Consider the following 21,760-nt stretch of genomic DNA (forward strand, 5'->3'; position numbering starts at 1 on the left):
GGTTCTTGTACCTGAAGCTATTCAAGAGGCATTTTCCCCTCTTCAGACGCTGAAATGAAGATCACAGGTTAGAACGATTATAGGTTTTATTACTATTACCAATATTATTTTTATTATTATACTTTTGTATTTTATAATATAACTTTTTTCATTTTGAGCTTTTGTTTTGTTGTTTAGTTCGTTTTTATTGTATGAGAAATTTTTATTGTAGTTTAGTTTTTTATTAGTTTCATTGTTAATATTGGTCTTTTTAATTATTATTATTAAATAGAGGGCATATGTCAGAGGCAAGACAAAAATTATCAAAACCAATTACAATAAAAAACACTGAACTTTTTGAAATCTGTTGAATCACAGTCTTGTTGACATCCAGAGTTTCATCCATCACAGCCTCATCGGGCAAGTTGGGATAATATTTTTTAAGCAAACTAACTAATTTGTTGTTTTTATCAATAGGTAAGGAATACAAGTGGAATTTTAGCAGAATAAAGACTCTTGTTTCTATGTTTTTCCTAGCTTTCTCTACACTTTCTTTACTCCGCCTGCAGTCGCTCTGGGTCTTACAGTGAAGGTTCACTAAAAATGAACAGAGAGTTGTTCTGAAAGAACACCTTTACACTATGATGAAACATTTCCGTCCTAACGGGAGTGGTCTCCTCCAAACTGACCATAGGGCATGAGGTGTCTCAAGAACCAACCGAAAGAAGAAGATTTTGGAGCGGCACTGCTCTCCAACACTTTAAAAACACCAAATGAGGGAATATCTTTTGGAAGAATAATGTTCCATCCCTCCAGTAGTTTTCCAGAGACTTGTAGAATCCACACCGAGGTGCACTGAGGCTTCTCTGTGGACGTGTGGTAGCTCAGCTCCTTAGACTGACTTTTCCATTAACTTGTCACCTGCTTGCAGTAAACGATGTTGTTTTGTAAAGTATAAAGAGTAATGAGGTGCTTACCGATACATTTAAAAAGAAAATAACAGCTGAAGAATAAAGATTAGCTTCTGAACAATGAAATAAATCAGTTATTCATCTGGGAATTAGGTCGGCAATAATAGCTCTAAAAAAGAAAAAGAAATTGAAAGGCAAGCAGTGGAACAGGTTTTCACACCTCATAGAACCCAAAAAAGAGAATAAATGTGCATGCAGTTATTTTTAATAAAGGAATACATTTACATTTACTTACTGAAGGTGGTGCTGATGTTTTTTTGTTTTGTTTTTATTAATAACAACTGTGGTATTGGTATCACATCAATATGTGGCCCACTGAACAATTTAAAAAAAAATTTTTTTTGCTTTATTTTTCTGAAAAAATATATCTCAGACATGAACTGTAGAAAATATCTGAATCTTTGTGTGTTGCCTATGATGTTTTTTAATTTATAGCCTATATCACATTTAAACAAGAGAAGCTGACCCAAAGTCCTTTACAAACAGGCACTTTTATATTCAATGGTTTCAAAAAACCCAGTTTCAAAATACATGAAATACATGAAAGTGATTTGATGTGGTAACTAATTATTGTGGAAAGTAGCAATCACAGTGATTTGGTCATTAATATGTGTTCAGAATGATTCATGACATACTGCTCTCCCCTAGTTAAGCTGGCTTTAAAACAGGGGTCCCCAATCCCAGTCCACGAGGGCCAGTGTCCCTGCAGGTTTTAGATGTGTCCTTGATCCATCACAGCTGATTTAAATGAATAAATTACCTTCTCGACATGTCTTGAAGTTCTCCAGAGGCCTGGTAATTAACTAATCATGTGATTCAGGTGTGTTGACCCTGGGTGAGATCTAAAACCTGCAGGGACACCGGCCCTTGTGGACTGGGATTGGGGACCCCTGCTTTAAAAGAGAAAAGAATCAGAGTCAGTATTAGTGTCAGTACTGGCCTTGGATTTACTTGGATACCAAAGTGTGCAGTATCACAGCACTAGACTAACTACTCAGGGGCTCTGAAGAAACTCAAGCTTTGCACAAGCCAATAGGAGAAGAGGGGTGGAGTGACATGAGCTCTAAAGTGCTACAAAGAGTAGAATGTAACCGTCCCTCGTCAAACTTTGCCTGGTCCTGGAGAAGGATGTGAGATGGAATGGAAAAATTCAACAGACCAAATCCGGGATTTTGGTTATTTACGCGGGGTTACAATCTTTCTACAAAGTCGCGCGCCTTTACGCAACTAGAGAGCTCTTTGGGATTTTGCAGGGTGGGGGTCAGTAGATCTTTGCAGCACCAAACATGACTGAGGAGAACAAGCCATTGTCACAGCAGGCATGCAGTCCAGCGGGAACCGACGGGTCTGCGTCCCAGCATGGGTCGGATTCAGAGTCTCCGGCCTCTCCGGTAAGGCCCGAAGCGCAGGAGGCAGCGCGCCCGCCCGGGATTACGCCCAAACTGGAGAGCTGCTCGGAAGACGAGCGGTTCCCCACCTGCATTCGCGACGCTGTGTCGCAGGTGCTAAAAGGTTACGACTGGTCGCTGGTGCCTGTGCCCAGTCTGGGGGAGAGGGGGCTGAAGAGTAAACCTCACGTGAAACGGCCTATGAACGCGTTCATGGTTTGGGCGCAGGCAGCGCGGAGGAAGTTGGCGGACCAGTATCCACATCTGCACAACGCTGAGCTCAGCAAGACGCTGGGCAAGCTGTGGCGGTGAGTACACCTGAGTTTCATCTGATGAACACCTGCACAGTACTGAAACACTGCGCTGACTGAACATGACTGATCTGTAGGTCTGGAGTTACAGACGCTGGACTCCTCCATGCATTTGCATTTTTGTAGAATTCAATAGATTTTTTTAAATTACTATGTTACTGTGTGTTTCCCCCCTTTTTTTTTTTTCATTACCACGATTATGTAATGTAAATCTAATATCATGACAGGCCTGTTTTTATTCACTGAAACAAACCAAAAGAAGAAAGAATTCCAGTAAAATGTGAGAAAACCTGCAGATTGTGCATAAACAAAGCTATTATGGCGGGAATATCATTTTGTGGTTGTGGTAATACACACTGAGGAACCACTTCATTGTGGCTTTATCTGTATAGTACAAAACAAAAAACAACTGCTAGTTCATTGGTCATGTCTCAGTAACTGTAGATTTTATAAGAAAAGGAAATATTCATATTCTTTATTTAAGTAAAATAAAGAAGTCCTGCATTAATGCACTTATGTAAGTATGTAAGTGGGTATTTCTGTGAGGGAGTATTCATATAAAGTAGAATAAAATGGAAAATACACAAAACTGTAACATGTATAGCGTTCTTATGTGATTACTTATGTGAATAACTGTAGTTATTGACATCACTGATGAAAGAAGCTAGGAGTCTGTCTGTTTGTTTTGCTTCCTGCTGTGTTTGAAACACCAGCAGTTGTTCTCTGACTTGTCCCTGTCCTCCTCAGACTTCTCTCTGAAACAGAGAAACGTCCCTTTGTTGAGGAGGCCGAGAGGCTGAGGCTGCAACACAAAAAAGACTACCCAGACTATAAGTACCAGCCTCGGAGACGCAAGAGCAATAAACCGGACCAGGGCGACTGCAGACCTGCGCTGGTCCAACAGCAGAAGCAGGGCTTATATAAAATGGACCCGGGTGTGGCCAGGCTGGCTGGCACAGGGGAGGTGGAGCAGCATTACCATTCAGACAGAACAGGTGATGACACTGTGATACTCGTTTCTTTTCTTTTCCCTTTTTTTAGTTAAATGTGAAAAAGTTGATTAAGGTTCACTTGATTTTGTGTTCTAGGTCAGTCTCACGGGCCTCCAACACCTCCCACCACCCCTAAGACAGACCTGCACATGGGACCCAAACACGAGAGCCGTCAGTCTGTGGACACAATGAGCTCCAGCGCTGCTCCTCCTCCCAACCGTCAGAACATTGACTTCAGTAACGTCGACATCTCTGAGCTCAGCACTGACGTCATCGGCACCATCGACGCCTTCGACGTTCACGAGCTCGACCAGTACCTGCCTCCAAACAGCCACGGTGCCACTGTTCTAACCCCGCCAGACACCAGCAACCCCTCCGGTACTTTCATCCCACCCAGCACCGACTGTCACACTCCCAACATCCAAAATTGGACGTCCAAAATGTCTGGTGGGATTTCCGCTGGAATGCCGCTACCCTCTTCCAATTGTGAGACCGACGGGCTGCACAAGGATGGCGGCCAAAAACCTCAGATTAAAACTGAGCAGATGAGCCCGGGTCACTACAACTCCTCAAGTCCTCCACCACCATCACACCAACCTGAGTATACATCCCTGGGTACGGGCGTCTGTCCTTCCTCCACCCCTACCACCTCCTCGTCTGCCAACCAGTCAGACTACACCGACCTTCAAAACTCCAGCTTCTACAGCGCTTTCTCTGGTTACCCCGCCAGCCTGTATCAGTACCCATACTTTCATTCCTCCCGCAGGTCTTACACCACCCCACTGATCAACAGCCTGGCCTTGGCACCACCTACTCATAGTCCTCCCTCTGGCTGGGAGCCACCCATCTATACGACCCTCACCAGGCCTTGAAGAAGGCAAAAATATATAGACTGACTTCTAACAGACCAAAATCTTTGAACATTGATGATCATTGCCGGCCGTAACTCACATAGTTCGTCATATATTGCTGCATTTGTTGATTTTCAGGCAAAAAAACTTTAGCGTTTTTGTCCACTTTGAGCACAAACACCTGCAGAGTGACATTTAAACCCACCCTGGACACCAAAATGTTCCACTGAAATGCCACACTAATGAAATTTCAGCATGAAAGTAGCACCTATTTCAGACAGGGCGTTTTATAACACTTTTCCACACTAAAACTTAAATAGTTTCCTAATTTTTGTACACTTTTATTAAAGTCACTTGGAAAGTGACGCGTTTCCAAAGGGCTTCTTATTCCTTCACCAGTAAGAATGTGATTTACATCGACATGACCAGGAGATTGTAACTTTTCTTAATTAGATTTAAAAACGGGAGACCTGCAAGCCTTAAAGGCCCACGCCTGCTTCACTGTTTGGTATAGCATGTGTTGCATTTTGTGGTTATGTATGATAGTTGGACAAAATAAAAGATGTTTTGCCGAATCTGTAGTTTTCGTAAAAGGAAGTTGTACCTGTGAGCAGGAGTTTTGAAGCCCCTCGTGGTCCTATCAGTTGTTCTCTGCAGACCCGGTCCCTCCTGCTGCTTCATTTCCACTGTGACAGCTGCTCCTGCTGAGTTTCCTGTGAGGAGATTAGTTAATTTCACAGTCCAAGCTGCGGCTGTCCTGTCCGTCAGCCACAAGGTTTGATAGGCGGGACAGCTGCGTAAGGTTTTCACAGAGGCACCGCACAAAAAACACACAAATTATTAAAGAATTATTTGGGTAAAAACAAGTCCTACACTCAATGGCTGTGTAGACATGCTATACTAACAATAAAAAATAACCAAAAATGAAGCTGAGGTTGTGCTTATTATGTCCATGTAAGGACTGCAGTGCTGTGAAGCCGCAGGTTCACCGAGAATGAATGTTTGCCACATGTTCCAGCCACTCAGTGACTGTGATATCTTTAGGACAAACACACCCGTTTTTAAACACTTCCTGTGTGGGTCCGAGCCGGCTGCTGCAGCTCAGTGGCTCCCTGTCTCAGCAGTTTACCGTGACAACCCAGGTGCCAACGACAACAAGGGCGCCAGACAGAAGAGACATTGATTTATTCACATGTGCGTACGGCCCTGGAGCCAACGTGCGGACGTTTGTGGAAGAGTGGCGAGATCATCAGGTGACATTTGCACCAACAGACCTTCAGTTAAGTCTTTGTTCTGTGGTGAGTGTGCAACTTCACACATGCCAAGCTCCATTTGCTGCTGACCAGTGAGCCCCATCTACTGTAAAACGAACCGAGCGTCTAACATGTCACTTGAAAATTCAGGCTGTTTGAGTTTAAAGGAGGGAACTGAACATCTATCATTTCATTCAGTGATCCCTGTGGTGAGTATATGTCTTAAGTAGGTCCACATGATGGGAATTATGACATTTTGCTTTCTCACTAAGAGAGACACGAGCATATTCACACCACCCTTGACTCTGGGTATAGTGTTGCATTCGATGGCAACTGTGAAGCTGGAATTTCTGAAGTTCTCCAAGAGAAAAAGAGTGGAAAAAAAACACCAGAAATTGACTTTCCTACTCAATAACTTTCAAGGTTATTTTTTAAGGCTTCTCAGTCCCTGCTTCTACCTCTTTGTATCATTTTTTTCAAAATGGGAGCTCAAAAACTAGGCTAACTCTCAAATAGCGTTTGAGCTTCTAGTGATTTTAATTAAATATGTCATCAATTTAAAAATGTCACTCAAGCTTTTACTAATCAAATAATCAGTTTTGAATTTGTAGTCATGTGATCAGTAACCATATGATATTAAGTGTTCCACTGTTTCAGATGTGTAACAGTCTGGGGTCAAGTAAATGAAGTCCAAGTCACACACCAGCCTAGAGAACAGTCGACAACCATCTCGCAACTATAAGAAAATTGTTGTGCTCCCTGACCGGTTGGCAAGTGGTTGCTGGAGGTTGGTGGTAGTTGCTCTGAAATCGATTCCTATATATTCACACATATCAGTAAATGCCCCCCCCCCCCGCCCCAACAACCACTGGTTGCTAGGAAAAAAATGTGCATTTCCTGCCTGGTTGCTGATTATTTTGGTTGCTAACAGATTGCCACACTTAGCACGGAAATACACAGGAGCTAGTGAAACTCTAAAAAGTGTGTCATAAGCCAGAAACAACAACCGTCTGGCTTCAAAGTAAACGTTACTTTGAATGCTCTCTGGTTTGCACGATTGGCTAGCATTGTGTTTGCAGACAATTAAGGGTCTTCCATGCAAACTATGGGCAACTGTGACTAATAACCAAAGTAGAACGTTTTCACTGAATGACAGTCAGCAACCTTCTGCAACCGTTTTCCAACCGGTCAGAGAATATATGATTATATTATTATATTTTACCTGTGACACCAGAGACACATAAGGATGTGTCGATTTCAATATAAAACTACCTCTCACTCTGACAGTTAACACTGCTGCCTCAGAGCAAGAAGGTCCAGTAGCTGTTCACGATGTGGACTTTGTATGTTTTGTCTGTAAGTTAAAAGAATGGATCTCTAACTCTCTTTCAGTAATTTCCCATCAGTGTATCCTTCTGGACTAAAGTGTCAGTCTATTTTTTTGCCATCTGTTTGTACAAACTGCTTCAGTTTACATTAATGTCCCCCACATGCTCCACATGATTCACATCGCCCTGTGAGCAGTGGCGGGGTGATAAAAGAGCTCCACCCAGTGGAAGAATTGGGGAGCACTGGCAGCCATGCCCAAAAAGACAGTACTTTCAACAGGTGTATTTGTGTATTGTTGTCAGCCATGGTTTAGTTTAGACTTTTGTGCACCAATCAGGATTCAAGGTTACTTGAAAGCAACAGCAGATTTGTGGAAATCTGTGTTTCACACACTGATTTCCACAAATCAGTGTGTGGAAAACTGTTGAAAGACAACAGAGAAGAGGGAACACGGAGGACAATCCAAAACACCGGCAGCTCATTTCAGGATCATTTGTATTAATTTTATAATGAAACAAACTATCACTGTGATTTAAGGATCAACACAACCATGTGTCTTTAAAACAAGATGCAAAGATTAAACGAAACGTCTGTAGAAGTGTCATATAAATTACAATCCTGTCACATTACAATCCTGGAAAGCAGCGATAACCGTCTACGATGACTCAGTATGTTCAACAGTACAAATAAATAAGAGAACATCTGTCAGATTGAGGTTTGAAAGGTAACCCTGCCTGGATGCAGATATGCCACCTCGTGCTGCCGAAACAGCAGAGGGGCTCACTGAGAGATTGTTGTGTGTATGTTTGTGTGTTTCATATGCATATTTGTTGTTAACAGCACTTTGCAGATTTCAGGTTTACCAGGGTTTTAGTGCGGGAGGTTCAACCTCACAGTGTCCTCAATGAAAAACGTCGCACGCACACAGAATAAGCCACTGTCATCAAAACTGTACATTCAATAAATTAACAATGCATTGTCTTTGTTAAGCAACCAGTGAAATGACTCTAGATTACATAATTACATTAGATTACAGACAGAATGAACCATTCACAAGACAAAAAATTCTGGGTGGGAAGGGGGAGGAGGAGCTTGTTGCAAGGGGAGGGGTCCACATGGCTGAGGAGAGGAGAGGAAAGGGTTTCTGATGTGATAATGTACAACACAAGGTTGGTAAGCGCAAGAGTGATGACATCATCTACCCTTTGGCCTTGGAGCACCCCATGAGGGGCCTCGAGTCCCGTTAGAGTTTTAGGCTTCCTACACGAGACAGACTGGAGTCCTGCCGGTGTTTCCTTTCCTTTCTTCGTGTTTTCCCATCTCGGCCCATCCCTAAAACCCCACGTGACCCGTAAGACCCACCCCGCCTCTTCTAGCCATGGTCAGTGGTCGCACGCTGGGGCCGTCTCTGATCTGAATGAGACCGGGCTGGTCCAGTTGAGCGCTTGGTTTCCAGCAGATTTCAAGGCTTGTGTTTGAAATGGGCCTCCACTGCAGGGACACAGAGAAAACGACTTTCAGTAACAGGAAATTCATTTATTTTCGTGTTGCGCTTATAGTCCGTATATTATGGTAGGATTTTAAAGCTTTACACATGCCCTTTCCCCCACAACAAAACATGCAGGGTGTGCCTCAGTGTTTAGAAATAAACCATTTTAGGACTCTAATGTTTTACTTAATGACCTGCGTACTCCTGTGGCCTCATTGGTCGATTTATGACCCTCTGGAAAGCGGCTATCCAGTCCTGTTGCTCGGCCTCGGTCTCACAGGCAAAGAGGAACTTCCTGTCTGGCGTGACGATGGTGATGCCGTGGTTCCAGTGGTAGCCCTGTGTGGACGGAGGCAAGCCAGCCAGGACAGTGTAGCTGTTCTCCTTGCTGCCGATGAACACCTCCCCGCGGGCGTAGGCATCCTGAGGGACAGAAAGACAAACTAAGCAAGCCACAAATGAACCAAATCAAAAGGTTGGGTCGATGCAGGGCTCTTCTTACCAGAGGGTCTTTGAAATACATGAGCCGCCTGTCGTCCATCGTAAACCACCTCTTCTTGAAGCCCTCAGTGTGCTAACGCAGAGTAAGACAGACAGTACATTTGTTGAAAGGAGGGAGACAAATGCACATTTTGTCACTTATCATAAGACATGAAGATGAAGTTTTGTTGTAACTTGCAATACTCACTCCTCCCTAAACTCAAAGAAACTGCTTCAAATACAGGTAAAGAAAAAAATCATAATTTTACCACTAGGGTGAAAAAAGCTCCAAAATTCCAGAATTTCGTCTTTAGTTTATAGCTTTTATAACACATACTGTATATAAAATATTACATAGTGACTGTGACTTGAACTATTAGGCTGTCAAGTACCGTTTTGTGGAATCAGATGTCAAGATGTCATTAACAATTGTTGGCTCTTACTGAGAAACTGAAAAATGCTGCAGCGTCAATCACAAAGTAGCCACGCCCTAAATCATATTCTGCTTTGTTGTTTGTTTCACTTTAACAAAGTTACCATCATTGTTACCAAACATTTGTATTCTATTTTTTCTTATTGTATATTTTATTCTATTTTATTCTACTGTATATAGTATTTTATTTTATTCTATTCTGTACAGTTGTGTACTGTATTTATTCTTATTGTATTCTAATTTTTGCTTCATAACTTTTGCACTGTCCACTTCCTGCTGTGACAAAACAAATTTCCCATGTGTGGGACTAATAAAGGTTATCTTATCTTATCTTATCTTATCATGCTGTATTAAACCAAACTAGTATCTGAAACTATTTGAGAAAATAAATTGAGCGAGCAGATGACTCCTACACAGCCATACTTCTTCTTGCAGCCTATAGACTGTATACAAAGGATGGATGGAGCTTCCTGGTCTGAAAAAGTGAAAGCCATTCTTTCTAATGGTCAACAGGAAGTGACTATAAAAAACTGGGTCTACACAGCTTTGGCAACAAGGGATAAGAACACCAAAGACAATTAATACCTTGTTTGTTTCAGTAAAAGAAATACTGGAGAGAAACTTAATCTAACAATAGCAGGTGTAGTCAGTAGGGTGAGTGGCATGAGAGAGTGCACTAGCGTGTTTTTGGAGCAACCTAAATCCAAATAGGAGAACCAAGCAATAAAGCTTTTTGGATACAACATGAAGCTTATTTTATAAACAATGTTCCCGGTTTGATTTTTGGGTGACTCGATTTTATAATTTACAAGTAGCTAGCCTATGAGTGTACACTGTCCCTAAGTTTCTTAGCCTCATGCACCCTTCACTTATCGGGTCAGGTTTTAATGAAAGTCAAAATTCCAGCTTCACCCGACAACATTAATAAGTAATTTTTTAATATTTATGATATATGCTATGACCAGAGGAGTCGCCCCCTGCTGGCCATTAGAAAAAATGCATTTTAACTCCCTTTCATTTTCAGACTGACAAATTACGCCCATCTTTTATTTACAGTTAATGAAATCTGCATCACTTTCACTACTGCATTTTCAAACTTACATATTTTCTTAAATAATTAATTACAATTTACCACACAGCTAACCTTAGCTTTAGGCATTACTCAGACTCAATTAGGTCAGTCTGGTTTATCGTTGTAATTGTCCACAGAATGAGAAAGAAGAACAATAATTATAATCGCTAATGTTTTCGCTTTTTTATTGCAGAATTCTGAACAGATTTACTCCCTTGAGCCTCCAAAACCTTAAAAATAATTCCAGCAGAAGAAACCAGGAGGCTAAAAAATTAGGAACCAATGCACTACTCTGAACCTGGAGACACTTTGGCCATATTTAGGTCACCTGAACACTGAAACTCAGGTGTAACTGATACTATCATCCTTAGTTCACTATAGAGGGATGACTACAGCACCAACCTTTGGACCCGTTTTCTCCATAAAGCCTTCCTTCATAAAGCTTCGGGTCAGTTTGGGCACCAGCTGGAGCAGCAAATAGACAAAAGAGAAACATGTAAAGAAAAAGGAAAATGCATGCATGAAATATTAAAAACTGCCCTTATTTCAGCATGGACATGTGCAGTGGGATCACAGGCGTCAAGACTGCCATGCAGTAGAAAAGCATCATGAACAGACACCTCTGAGAATGCCGTTTATTTTTTTAAACTATAAGCTCAGTAACAGCGATGCGCATGCTTAAATCACACCATCCTCACCTCTTCGTCACTCGCTCCCGGAAAGGCAACCTGCAGGTAGTGGAACCTGGCAGCTCTGATAGCATTGAACCAGTCGACCATCTCCTGCAAAGGACAAAAAGCTCTCTCAGTGGAACCATGCCCTGCCACACTTCATATCTTATTCATTCTAATCCGTCATTTCTGTTCTGAGTAAATAAAACAGATTTTGGATGAAGGTATCTGTCACACACAGCAGAATGAATTCCAAGGCGTGCGTTGCTGCGTGGAAGCTGCAGCGCTGTCGATAAATCCGCTACAAAACATGAGAGTGACAGGGATGCTGAATGAACCCAGTGAACCCTTCCTGTGACAGCAGGCAGGAACTCTAATGCACCAGCAGAGGGAGCAGTGCACCCTCTGTCATTCTTACTCCACCAAATGACTTTAAAACCTCTTCGTTTCTTCTCTTTCATCTGTTCAGCTTTGATTATGTCTCCCTCTAATTCTGTTTCAGCCCCAAATCCCAGTGACGTAGCAGCAACGTGAGGCTCAGCAGTGTAAAACTCTCAGGAACACACACCGTGAGTTTAAAGGTTAAAGTGCAGAATTGTATTCAGGGAGGAAGTGTAATGATGGACAGCTTATCTTACACATAGCAGGGCTATAAGATGTCAGATATGATTGTTTGTGTTGTTCAGTAAGCTAACGGTGTTTGTTTGTATCTTTCAGCGTTGGGCTTGATCATTGGGCAACCATAGCTTACGATACCATATTTACTGCAGTGTCTAAGAGCTCTATCACTATCTTACACATTCACAGCCACTTTATTAGGTATACTTGTTCAGCTGCTCGTTATTGTATCAACGGTTCAGGCTGGTGATGGTCCTGTAATAGCACACTTTAGGCCCTTTAGTACCAGCTAAGCATCATTTAAATGCCACAGTCCATTTGAGAATTTCTGCTAACCACGTCCATCCCTTGACCTCAGTGTTGCCATCTTCTGATGGCTGCTTTCACGTTAAAAAGCTCAAATCATCTCAAACTGGTTCTTTGAACGTGACACTGTGTTCACTGGACTCTAATGGTCTCAACAGTCACCAGATCTCAAGCCAGCACCTTTGGGATGTGGTGGAGCAGGAGAGTTACATCACGGATGTGCAGCCGACAAATCTATGTGCAAACGCTGCGTGATGCTTTCATGTTAGCATGAAACAAAATCACTGAGGAGTGTTTGCAGGACAAGATGAATCTACCCCATTAGGAATTAAGGTAAAAGTCCTTCTAATGTGTGCTTAATAAAGTGGCCGGTGAAGGCTTACTGTTGGTCATACAAACAAAAACATTTAAAATGCTCTAACCACTGGATAACTGTATATAGAGTCACAGAATATGCTCAGTGCCGATATTTTACAGTTTTTCCAAATGATATCTATGTGACCAGCAGCAGTGGCAGATCGGGGTGTGGGTGTTGGGCGGAGGGGCGGGTTAGTGTGTGCAGACATTATCATCCATCCATTTACTTTTATGAGCAGAAAAGTGCCTGTCAGGAGCTTTATTGGACTGATCCGTTACCTCTGGGAGCGGAAGGGCTACAACACCTGTGAACACACCCTGCACCTTAATAACAATGAACTGGCCTAACCTAAGAGAGCCTGCAAACATTAGTCACTATTTGCATGTCCTTAACATTTACTCAGAGTCAGATTCAAATGTTGTGACCCTCAATCAAGCAACAGGTGTGGCTGCATTTTAGGAAGTTGACACTCGACGCTTTTGTCTAAGAACATGATTTTGTATTACAACTGGCATATTTCATCACCTTTGGTATAACAACTGGCTAATCCAGCATCACTTCAGCGTTGGTGTCTGTAGCAGCTATAGCCAGACCAACCAGACAAAACATGATTTCACAACTAGAATGATTCATTACTCCCCAGGACTCGAGGCCTCTTCACATTTTTCTCTCACTAGGTCTGAAATCCCATAAATATGTGCAGGTGCTTACTGTTGTCATCATTTCAGCATCAAATATCAAAATAACAGTTAAAAGTTAAGATTTAATTTGATGTAAATGCTTGTGTTTTAATTAAGGTTAATAAGCCTAGCAGGTGGAGCGCACTCAGTGCATTCTGACTGATTTAATTCATTTCGTGATAACAGGCAAAACTGTAGCAATCACAGCTATTTTCATCTTAATATAACATCCTGGTTTTTGAACAATTGGCTGCTTCCAGGACTGTGCACAAGTCTAGATTTTCCCCTAATTTCTTTACATTTTGCTTCCAAGGAGGTAAACATTATTGCAATTTTTTAAAAAGTGGTCTGAATGTTTTCAGTGCAATATTTTGTTGTTGTTGTTGTTAAGCCACTTAACACTGACTTATGAATCATGCAAGCATAAAAAGCAAAGCTCAAGGAAACGTGTGTTCTTTTGACACAGAACAGACAGCTTAGCAAAGAACTAATTGTATTTTTAGACACTTTGTTTCCAGCAGCCTGTCACTAAAGTGCAGAATTTGTTAAAAAATCTGAAAAATGCCAAAGATAACACAATGGGACAAGTATAAAATAGTATAATTAAACCAAGATGATGATTCTCAAAGAGCAATTAGCTGAAAACTCATCATGGTGTGGCTTTAAGAAAAATGGACAAAAGAAGAAGTGACAAACCTAAAACACTATGTTCAGAAGATGACCAGTCTATGAACGTTGTGTCCTGGTTTTGCTCATTGGGCTGTGCAGGTGACCCACATACTGCCTTTTCCTTACCATATAAAACAACTTAAGGTGCCTGCTGTTGTGATTTGGAGCTATATAAATAAAGGTCCAGAGAATTCTCATTCCCAACGTGTAACATACTGACGATTTATTGCGGCCCGAGGCGTCTCATAAGGATGCGGAAGGGTACATTTCGCGTTACTATGAGACGCTCCGGATTGTCAATTGAATCCAATACAATGGCGTTCACGGCGGTAACACACGCTTAGAGCAGAGGCTCCAGCCGTCCATTCCAGTCCGAGCCCTAACCCTAACCTTAACCCTATCAGATAGTGTTTTCCAAAGTGATTCATGATCAGAACGTAAAACAAACATGTACAAATTCATCCATCACCCCTGTTCTCCAGGAACTTCACTGAAATTCCAGATAGTGTTCAAACTTCTTCTGGTCACCTTCAAGGTCCTTCATAACCTTGCTCCTCCCTACCTCTCTTCTGCCCGCTCACTTCGATCCTCTTCTTCTGTTCAGCTTGCTGTGTCTTCTTTCCGCCTCACCGTCATGGTAAACAGAGCCTTCAGCTGCTCGGCTCCCAGGCTGTGGAACTCTCTACCCCAGGTACAGTGGAACGCCGACTTACGAAAACCCCGTTAAACGAAAAATTCAAGTTACGAAGGCGCCGAACAGCAATATTTCTGCCCGTGTTACGGCAAAATGCCCGTGTTATGAAATCTGCTGGCTCTGATTGGCTGAGCCCAGAATGCCTACAATGCCTTCCGAATCATGTGACAACCCCCTTGGCTTTCGTACTTGCGCTTTGCTGTTCCACTTAAACGACGTATTGTTGTTGCCGTTAGCAATTACCCTGTAGCTTATCGTTCACTCAAAAGGCGCGATGGGTGCTTCGACTTACGAAAGACCCTCAGGAACGAATTAATTTGGTAAGTCAGGGTTCCACTGTATAAGAAACCTTGATTCTCTCCTCCATTTTCAATCCCTACTCAAAACCCATCTATTCAAATCTGCATATTCACTGTGAACCTGTTGTTTGTGTATGTTATCTTGTTTTCTTATTTTTCTTCTGTCATTGTTGTATTATGTGTTTTATTCTATTGTTAAGTGTCCTTGGATGTCTTGACACTTTCAAATAAAATGTATTATTATTATTATTATTACTATTATTATTTCAAACGGCTCTCATGCCTCCGAACGCGAAACACACCAACGATTTGTCACATTGAGTTGGTATGTTACGTGTTGGGATGAGAACATGTTGTACAATTCACTTTCTTTAAACTGAATTAATGTTGATGCAGAAGCCTGGTTTAAATTTGCCCCAAGGCCTTCTCCTTCTGGTCTTTCTCACAGGTTTTCTGTCTTCTCTCCAATAAAAGCTAAAAAACAAAGAAGCTTTAAATGTCCTTGGAGAAGCGTGGAGAACTGTTCCTGAAGACTGAAAGAAAGCTGCCTAAAACACTCCAGGCTGTGGTGGAGACTTTCAAGCTTGTTAGAATTGTACAAACTCTGTTTTTGCCTTACGTACTGTGTATCAATGTATGTATGCACGTTTCAATAAATCGCTGTCTCTATTTTCCAAATTCTTAGCAAAATATAAAGAAATGATGGAGGGCAAAGACTTTTGCACAGTATTGTGCTTTGTTCATAATCTAAGGCATAGTGTCCTCAAATTAAAGTCTGCACTCTGCCATCAGAGTCATCTTTTGAGGCCACAGATCTCCTCTGTGCTATTTTTAAAGCTCCGCGCGTGAGAAGCAGAAGCCCGTCATTTTAGTGTAGAATAGTAATTTGGAGTTACTTGTGCAGAAATGTGTGTAACACATGCGCGTGCGTACCTTGGCGTCGCTGTGGTAAACAAAGATGTTCCTTGTGCTGTTGTCTTTCAGGTAGGTGATCTGCAGTCCGCAGGGGTTGCCAATCTTGGCAGGCTGGAAGGTGGCATTGAGGGTTTCTATTTTCATTATTGCCTTGGGATCTCTGGCCTTGACAGGAGCAGGGGTAAACAATGAATTGTAAAAGTCTCATATTCCTCAGTATGGCTGCTGTGCACCAAAGAGAAATTCTGCTATTGGTTGTATTGTGTTTCTTACATCCTGCTTGTTGAAGTATTTCAGCGCTCCCTCCCTCTCTGACAGGACAAACTTTCTGCTGAGAAACTGACCGTTGTCTCTTCCTCGTTTCCATAGAAACCCCTCTCGGTACCCTGGGTAGAAAGAAAAAAAGAAATAAATGTGTGTGTGTGTGTGTGGTAGGGGAGCTGGTACCATAAAGCCTTTATAGGAGACAGGAGATCAAACAGAGGAGACGTTTACAACAGTGATAGGGAGATATTGTAACTGGTTGGTGTCAGATGATACTTCAGTTAAGCTGAAATCAAAGATCGTTTAAAATCTCATTTATGCAGACAGCGAGGAAAAGGAGACGGCGTGCAAGAGTGAGAAAACACAGCAGAGCGGGAAGAAACAAACAGGGGAGGGGGTAAAAAAGCAGCGTGAGTCAGCGCAGGCGGTTTGTATTGTTTCTGTACATAGAACATGCTTTACCATGTTAATGAGATGCCGCACTATTTGTAGCCCTGTTATGTTTTCTTCTTCTCCTTTGGTCTATTTCAGTAAACCCCTCTGACTCACACTACCTCTTCTTCTTGCTTTCATCTTCTATTTCTGTCGAGCTCTGAAGTGTTTTTTTGTCTGGATCTATTTTTGCGAGTTAAAATTATGGGAAGCGTAACCGGGTAGTCCTCCAAAGAAGCGACTCATTTACATTCAGGATGAAACTGAAATCCCTGCACTGGGGAGGACAAATAAGGAGAGGGGGTTACGCTAAATAAAGTTTAGAAATTTCAATGAAATTCGAATTTGTCAAAAATTTCCCAAGTGCTTTTATAAAAGAGCAAGGGATTTTCAGCATAGCATTTCCAAATATAGTAGTTTTCTTTACAGCTGAGACAACATCACGCCGAAAACAAAAGCAATCAGTTTAGACTTTGTTGATGGTCACAAAGCAGAAGATGAACATACAAAATAATTAGAGTGTTTCAAAGTGTTTCAAAGTGTCAAGAACTGGAAAGAGAAGTTATATCAAGAAATTCAAAGACAGTCACAAAGTACAGAACAACCCTCGCAGAGGTAGGAAACAGAAGACTTCAAAGACTAGAAAGGAAAGTAGTGAGAGATGTGACCCCAGAGCAACTGCCAGGACACGAGAGAAGGCCAAGTAGGAATTGTAGAGGACAAGACAATCACCACAACCCTGTACAGAACCTGTATAGACTCAGAGGTTGAACCAAGAACTTCATTCCACAACCTGGATGCATACTGCAAGTTCGTCTGATCGGATCAGACTAAACTGAAACTCTCTGGCCACAGAGATGCTGCTTATGTTTGGAGAGAAAAAGGGAGAGGGGTACAACCTAAAGAACACAGCCCCCACAGCAGTGGTGGGAGTATTATGCTGTGGGATTCTTCATTGTGTCTAGTCATGAAGAAAGAAGGATATGTGATGATTTTGAAAAAAAAAAAACCCTCAAGCAGTAAGCAGAAAAACTGGGTCTGGATCTTCCAACATGGCAATGACCCAAAATATACGTGAACAAACGCTCCTGGTGAAGAACCGAAGTAAGCGTTACTGACTGGTCTGCACAAAGGCCGGACTTGAATGCTATTGAAAATCTGTGGGATGAACTAAAGACCAAGGTCCATCTTGGAACACCACCAAATTTGGAGGAAGTCGAGAGATTCACCAAAGAGAAATGGGCTCGTTGAGAACTACAAGTAACACCTGCAGTCGAATTCTGTCCTCATCTGTTGTTTCACCTGCACTTACAGGACTATTTAATCACACAGGTAGTTTCATTTGTTAAGCTATGAAGAGGCCAATGAAAACACCACAGTGCGTCAAAAGCTTCTCCATTTCCAGGAAAGGTTTCAGTGGGTAACTGAAAAACCTCAATATCGCCGCAGTGGTAGCGTTTCTGGATAAATCAATGTTTTTTAAAATGAAACAATTTTCACATACACAGTTTCGTTTTAGCGGTTGATTTTATTCGCCAGCATTTTTTGGGGTGGAAGCATAAATGTCACCTATAAATAAAACCAAACATGGTCCGTCACAACCGGAAAAAAATAAACAAAAAGATGACGGCTGCTGGTAAAATAAACTGAAAAGCAGAGGTCAGCGATAACTATTACAACACAGTTTTATGACATAAACAAAAGGCAAAGACAACTGCTAATATAAAAAAATAAGCTTACATAAAATTATGAACTGCAGCTTTACAGTTAAAAAGCTTAAAGAGTCATTTTCATATTCACTCACATGTCTTTACTTTACTGCTGTCTTTTCTATTCTTTTTATTAGCAGTCATTGATTACCTGTCTTCTACCTATTCATCTTCTGCACATATTCTGCTCCATATATGCATGTGTGTGTGTGTGTGTGTGCCTTGCTGTCTGTGACTTTCCGGCATGAAACATCCACCTACACTGGCATTACCTCACCAATCAATAGCCCTCCTTGTCCCCACCCTCGCCTCCTTCTCTGACCTTTTTTTTCTCCTCCTCCTCTTTGCATATTAGATCAATGTTGGTCACTGTGCATTCCAGGTTACTGCATATAGTCAATCTCAAACACACACACACACACACACACACACACAAACACACACACATATTTATGTACATGCACCTCACAATGAATGATGACGTTACCACAAAGGCACAAATAGAGATGACAGAATGACTCATATCATTACACTCTGTTGTGTGTGTGTGTGTGTGTGTGTGTGTATTTGCGTTTGAGTGTGTGAGGGTGAGGTCACTGCAAGCCAATCAGAAAGCACCATCTTCATCAAGATATGAAATGTATACTAGTACTCTACCCTCAGCCTCCATACACACACACACACAAACACACACAAGCAAGCATACTCCTTTTAATGGCAGTTCCATTCACCAGCAGTGACAATTACAATGTCATTGCACGAATATGCTTTTAACCGCAAACATAAACCACAACCATTTAGGAGGAGAAGGATGAAAATAATTGTCTGAGAGTCGTCAATGGATGTTTCAGGGTAATTGAATTTGTGCTACTGGCATCCACGGGGAAATGTTTACCCAAGGAGTTTTTCAAGGTTTTGCTTATCGGAGAGTAAACAATGCAAGCCTGGCACCACAGCAGACCGGCCACTTTGCTGTCTCTTTTTTGAGGTATATGCTTGCTTGAGCATAGATGTGTTCATCTTATGTAGTTCTAGCTTGAACGAGCACATTTACTGCTACAAAAAGCCTAAAATTGGCTATATACATTTAAATGTGAAGACATTAGAGGTAACACACAAAGTACTTTAACACCCCCCCCCCCCCCCCCCAACCAAGTCAGAGTTTATGAGAAAGTTTTGTATCCATGCGCCAAAATGCTTCTTGTGCAGAATTACCAAAAACTGCAGTTCCTCTAAATGGCCACTTGAGGCTGATTGCGAAATAATAAAATAAAATAATAAAATATTTACAGCCTCTTACAAAAAGGTTTTTTTCTCTATAGTTAAAGTATAATAAAAGCAATAAAATATGATACATAATATATAGGATAATATACGACTTTTAAGATAAATACTGATATTTGATGATTTAAAAATATGACATTCCAACATGTCAGCTGATATTTTTTTGTTTTAGACAAATGAAATATAAACATATTTTCTTAACATTTGTTATGTGTAGCTATTTATTTTCTCCTTTATGCTCTGCCTGACTCTGCTTGGATCAGCTGATTGTTGTGTTTGTGTCGTTTCAAACACATGTTCACCAGCAGGAAGGTTACGTTGCGCCCTCTGATGGACAAACTATGCAACGTCATCCGTCATAACATGGCTGAAGGGTGTTTCTCTCTCTCCTCTTTACATTTAAATGTTCACTTACTGGCTTTTATAAATGTAGCTATATCAGCAAATTATTGCTGATCGATATTAGCAAATAATATCAGCCTGCCAGTAAGTCTAGCTTTATAGCTATCATCCCCAGTTTCTTTGGCTGGATGAACTGATAAATAATATGGCTTACTGTGAGTGCCAGGCTGTCCAAGGAGTTTGTGTTACAGCTTTGGTGAGTAAAGCTGGAATTTTATTGGTCTGATACTAAGCACTAATTATCAGGCATGCAATTCTTATAGGGCCTACATTACAATATAAAGCGCCTTGATGTGACTGTTGTTCTGATTTGGTGCTGTATAAATAAAATTTAATTGAAATGAGTTGAATGCCTGTGAATTGAACCCATCCAGTTTATGAATGCAGCTTTAGCTCCAGAAACCACAAGCAGTACCATAATGATTATGGTACATGCATCTTTTACATACAGTCTTTGTCTGTTCTCGAGTACTATTGCCCAGTGCTTCTACTGTTGTGGTGGATGGATATGAACAGACAGTTGAGCAGTCGGACGTTATCTGAAGACGTCCTCCCCAACAGGGATGAGCTGTTTTTAACTCATAAACATGACGTGACATTTTAATATTTTTTTGAAAGACGTGTTGAAGGAATATTTTGATTTCGGAAATAGGCTTTTTCATTTTTGAGTCTCGCCATCTCTGTGAGGTTTCCAGGCAACCAGTGGACATGCAGATTAAACAAACAGGATGTGCTGATTAGTGGGCTTTAGGGGTCTCTCAGCAGTGGCTTCATATTTACCGCACACACATGAGCCGTGTCAATCCTTTTATCTAACTCTAAGCAAGTGTGCAATTTCCTAAAATGTCAAACTGCTCCTCTAACACTGTTTCTTACATTGCTGGGATAAAGCCATCGCAGTGCGTAGGCGATTATTAATTATTCAGTCCTGCCTGATGCTGTCTTATTTTGCTCTTGTTTTCGGTCATCACCGGGTCAAAAGATCTGAACTTAAACCAATTCCTCAGTTTCTGTTTCTGACTTTGGAATACTGCAAGTGTCTTCATCTTTCACAGGCAAAAAAAAGGGAAAAAAGCCAGCAGTTACAGTGATGTGTAGGAACATATAGATTGATGAGGACTTTTATACAAAGCCTTCCTTATCAGTATGCACGTACCTGCAGAGTATGGCTCTTGCTTCTCGATAAATTCAAACTCGTTCCTTTCGTACTTGGCTCTGATCCATTGCTCTCTCAGCAGTCTGGAGACACAATAAAAACACACAGTTAGCTTTTATGTGAATTGCACACTCATCATCAATTGCTCTGATGTACACAAACTTAAAATGATTTCTTTCTTTGTCAGTTAGACGTACACACTGTTACTTTTTACTGCTCAGGAGTCTTACTTTGCTTACAGCATGACCTCATAGAAATGAACACAGACATATTTAAACACAGTGACCTTGACCCTTGACTGCCAAAATCAAATTATTTCACACCTTGAAATGGATATTCTTTTTATGGAAAAAAACAAACAAAAATGCAGCTCTCCAAAGACCCAACAATAAGCTGTAGTATTATCAGGGTTTGTTTTTTTATACTATTTTAGGTATAAACAAGATGTATTTGAGATTTATAAGAACTAAAGACCAAACCTAAGGTGGAAACATACATTCACATCCATAGACTAATTCAACCCCTTACTAGAGCCAATATTAGGCATGTGCCAATAAATGTTAAGTGGCATTTAAAAAGTAAGGAAGAGGCAGAAGAAACACCCTTCAAAAATATAATGAGTGTTGATGTTCCATAGTCTGTCCAGCAGAGGGCTCACTGCAACTTCATAAATGAGTAAATATGCACAAAGAAGTAAATAAATGACAACATATAACAAATGTTCAGGAAATCTGTTTGTACTTTGTTTCCTGAAA

At 41.3% G+C, this 21,760-nt stretch overlaps 2 protein-coding genes across 2 annotated transcripts in view; one reads left to right on the top strand and one right to left on the bottom strand.

Annotated features, from left to right (window-relative positions):
* The first annotated feature begins 1,839 nt into the window (after positions 1 to 1,839).
* On the top strand, positions 1,840 to 5,127 carry sox8a (SRY-box transcription factor 8a). Its single transcript, XM_085170118.1, has 3 exons — positions 1,840 to 2,646; positions 3,397 to 3,644; positions 3,738 to 5,127. The coding sequence occupies exons 1-3, from the start codon at positions 2,237 to 2,239 to the stop codon at positions 4,511 to 4,513; spliced, it is 1,434 nt and encodes a 477-aa protein (XP_085026244.1). The 5' UTR covers positions 1,840 to 2,236; the 3' UTR covers positions 4,514 to 5,127.
* A 2,425-nt stretch (positions 5,128 to 7,552) lies between these two features.
* LOC146513145 (arf-GAP with dual PH domain-containing protein 1-like) overlaps positions 7,553 to 21,760 on the bottom strand; it is a 37,774-nt gene continuing 23,566 nt past the window's right edge. The window contains exons 4-11 of the mRNA XM_085170119.1: positions 21,006 to 21,088; positions 16,032 to 16,144; positions 15,777 to 15,923; positions 11,247 to 11,330; positions 10,951 to 11,013; positions 9,066 to 9,137; positions 8,758 to 8,986; positions 7,553 to 8,565 (exon numbers count right to left, since the gene is read on the bottom strand). Coding sequence (XP_085026245.1) covers positions 8,537 to 8,565; positions 8,758 to 8,986; positions 9,066 to 9,137; positions 10,951 to 11,013; positions 11,247 to 11,330; positions 15,777 to 15,923; positions 16,032 to 16,144; positions 21,006 to 21,088 — 820 coding nt within the window. The 3' untranslated portion in view covers positions 7,553 to 8,536. The remainder of the gene's footprint in view (positions 8,566 to 8,757; positions 8,987 to 9,065; positions 9,138 to 10,950; positions 11,014 to 11,246; positions 11,331 to 15,776; positions 15,924 to 16,031; positions 16,145 to 21,005; positions 21,089 to 21,760) is intronic.

This window comes from Neolamprologus multifasciatus, chromosome 8 (genome assembly GCF_963576455.1).
Source record: "Neolamprologus multifasciatus chromosome 8, fNeoMul1.2, whole genome shotgun sequence".
Classification (NCBI taxonomy): Eukaryota; Metazoa; Chordata; class Actinopteri; order Cichliformes; family Cichlidae; genus Neolamprologus; species Neolamprologus multifasciatus.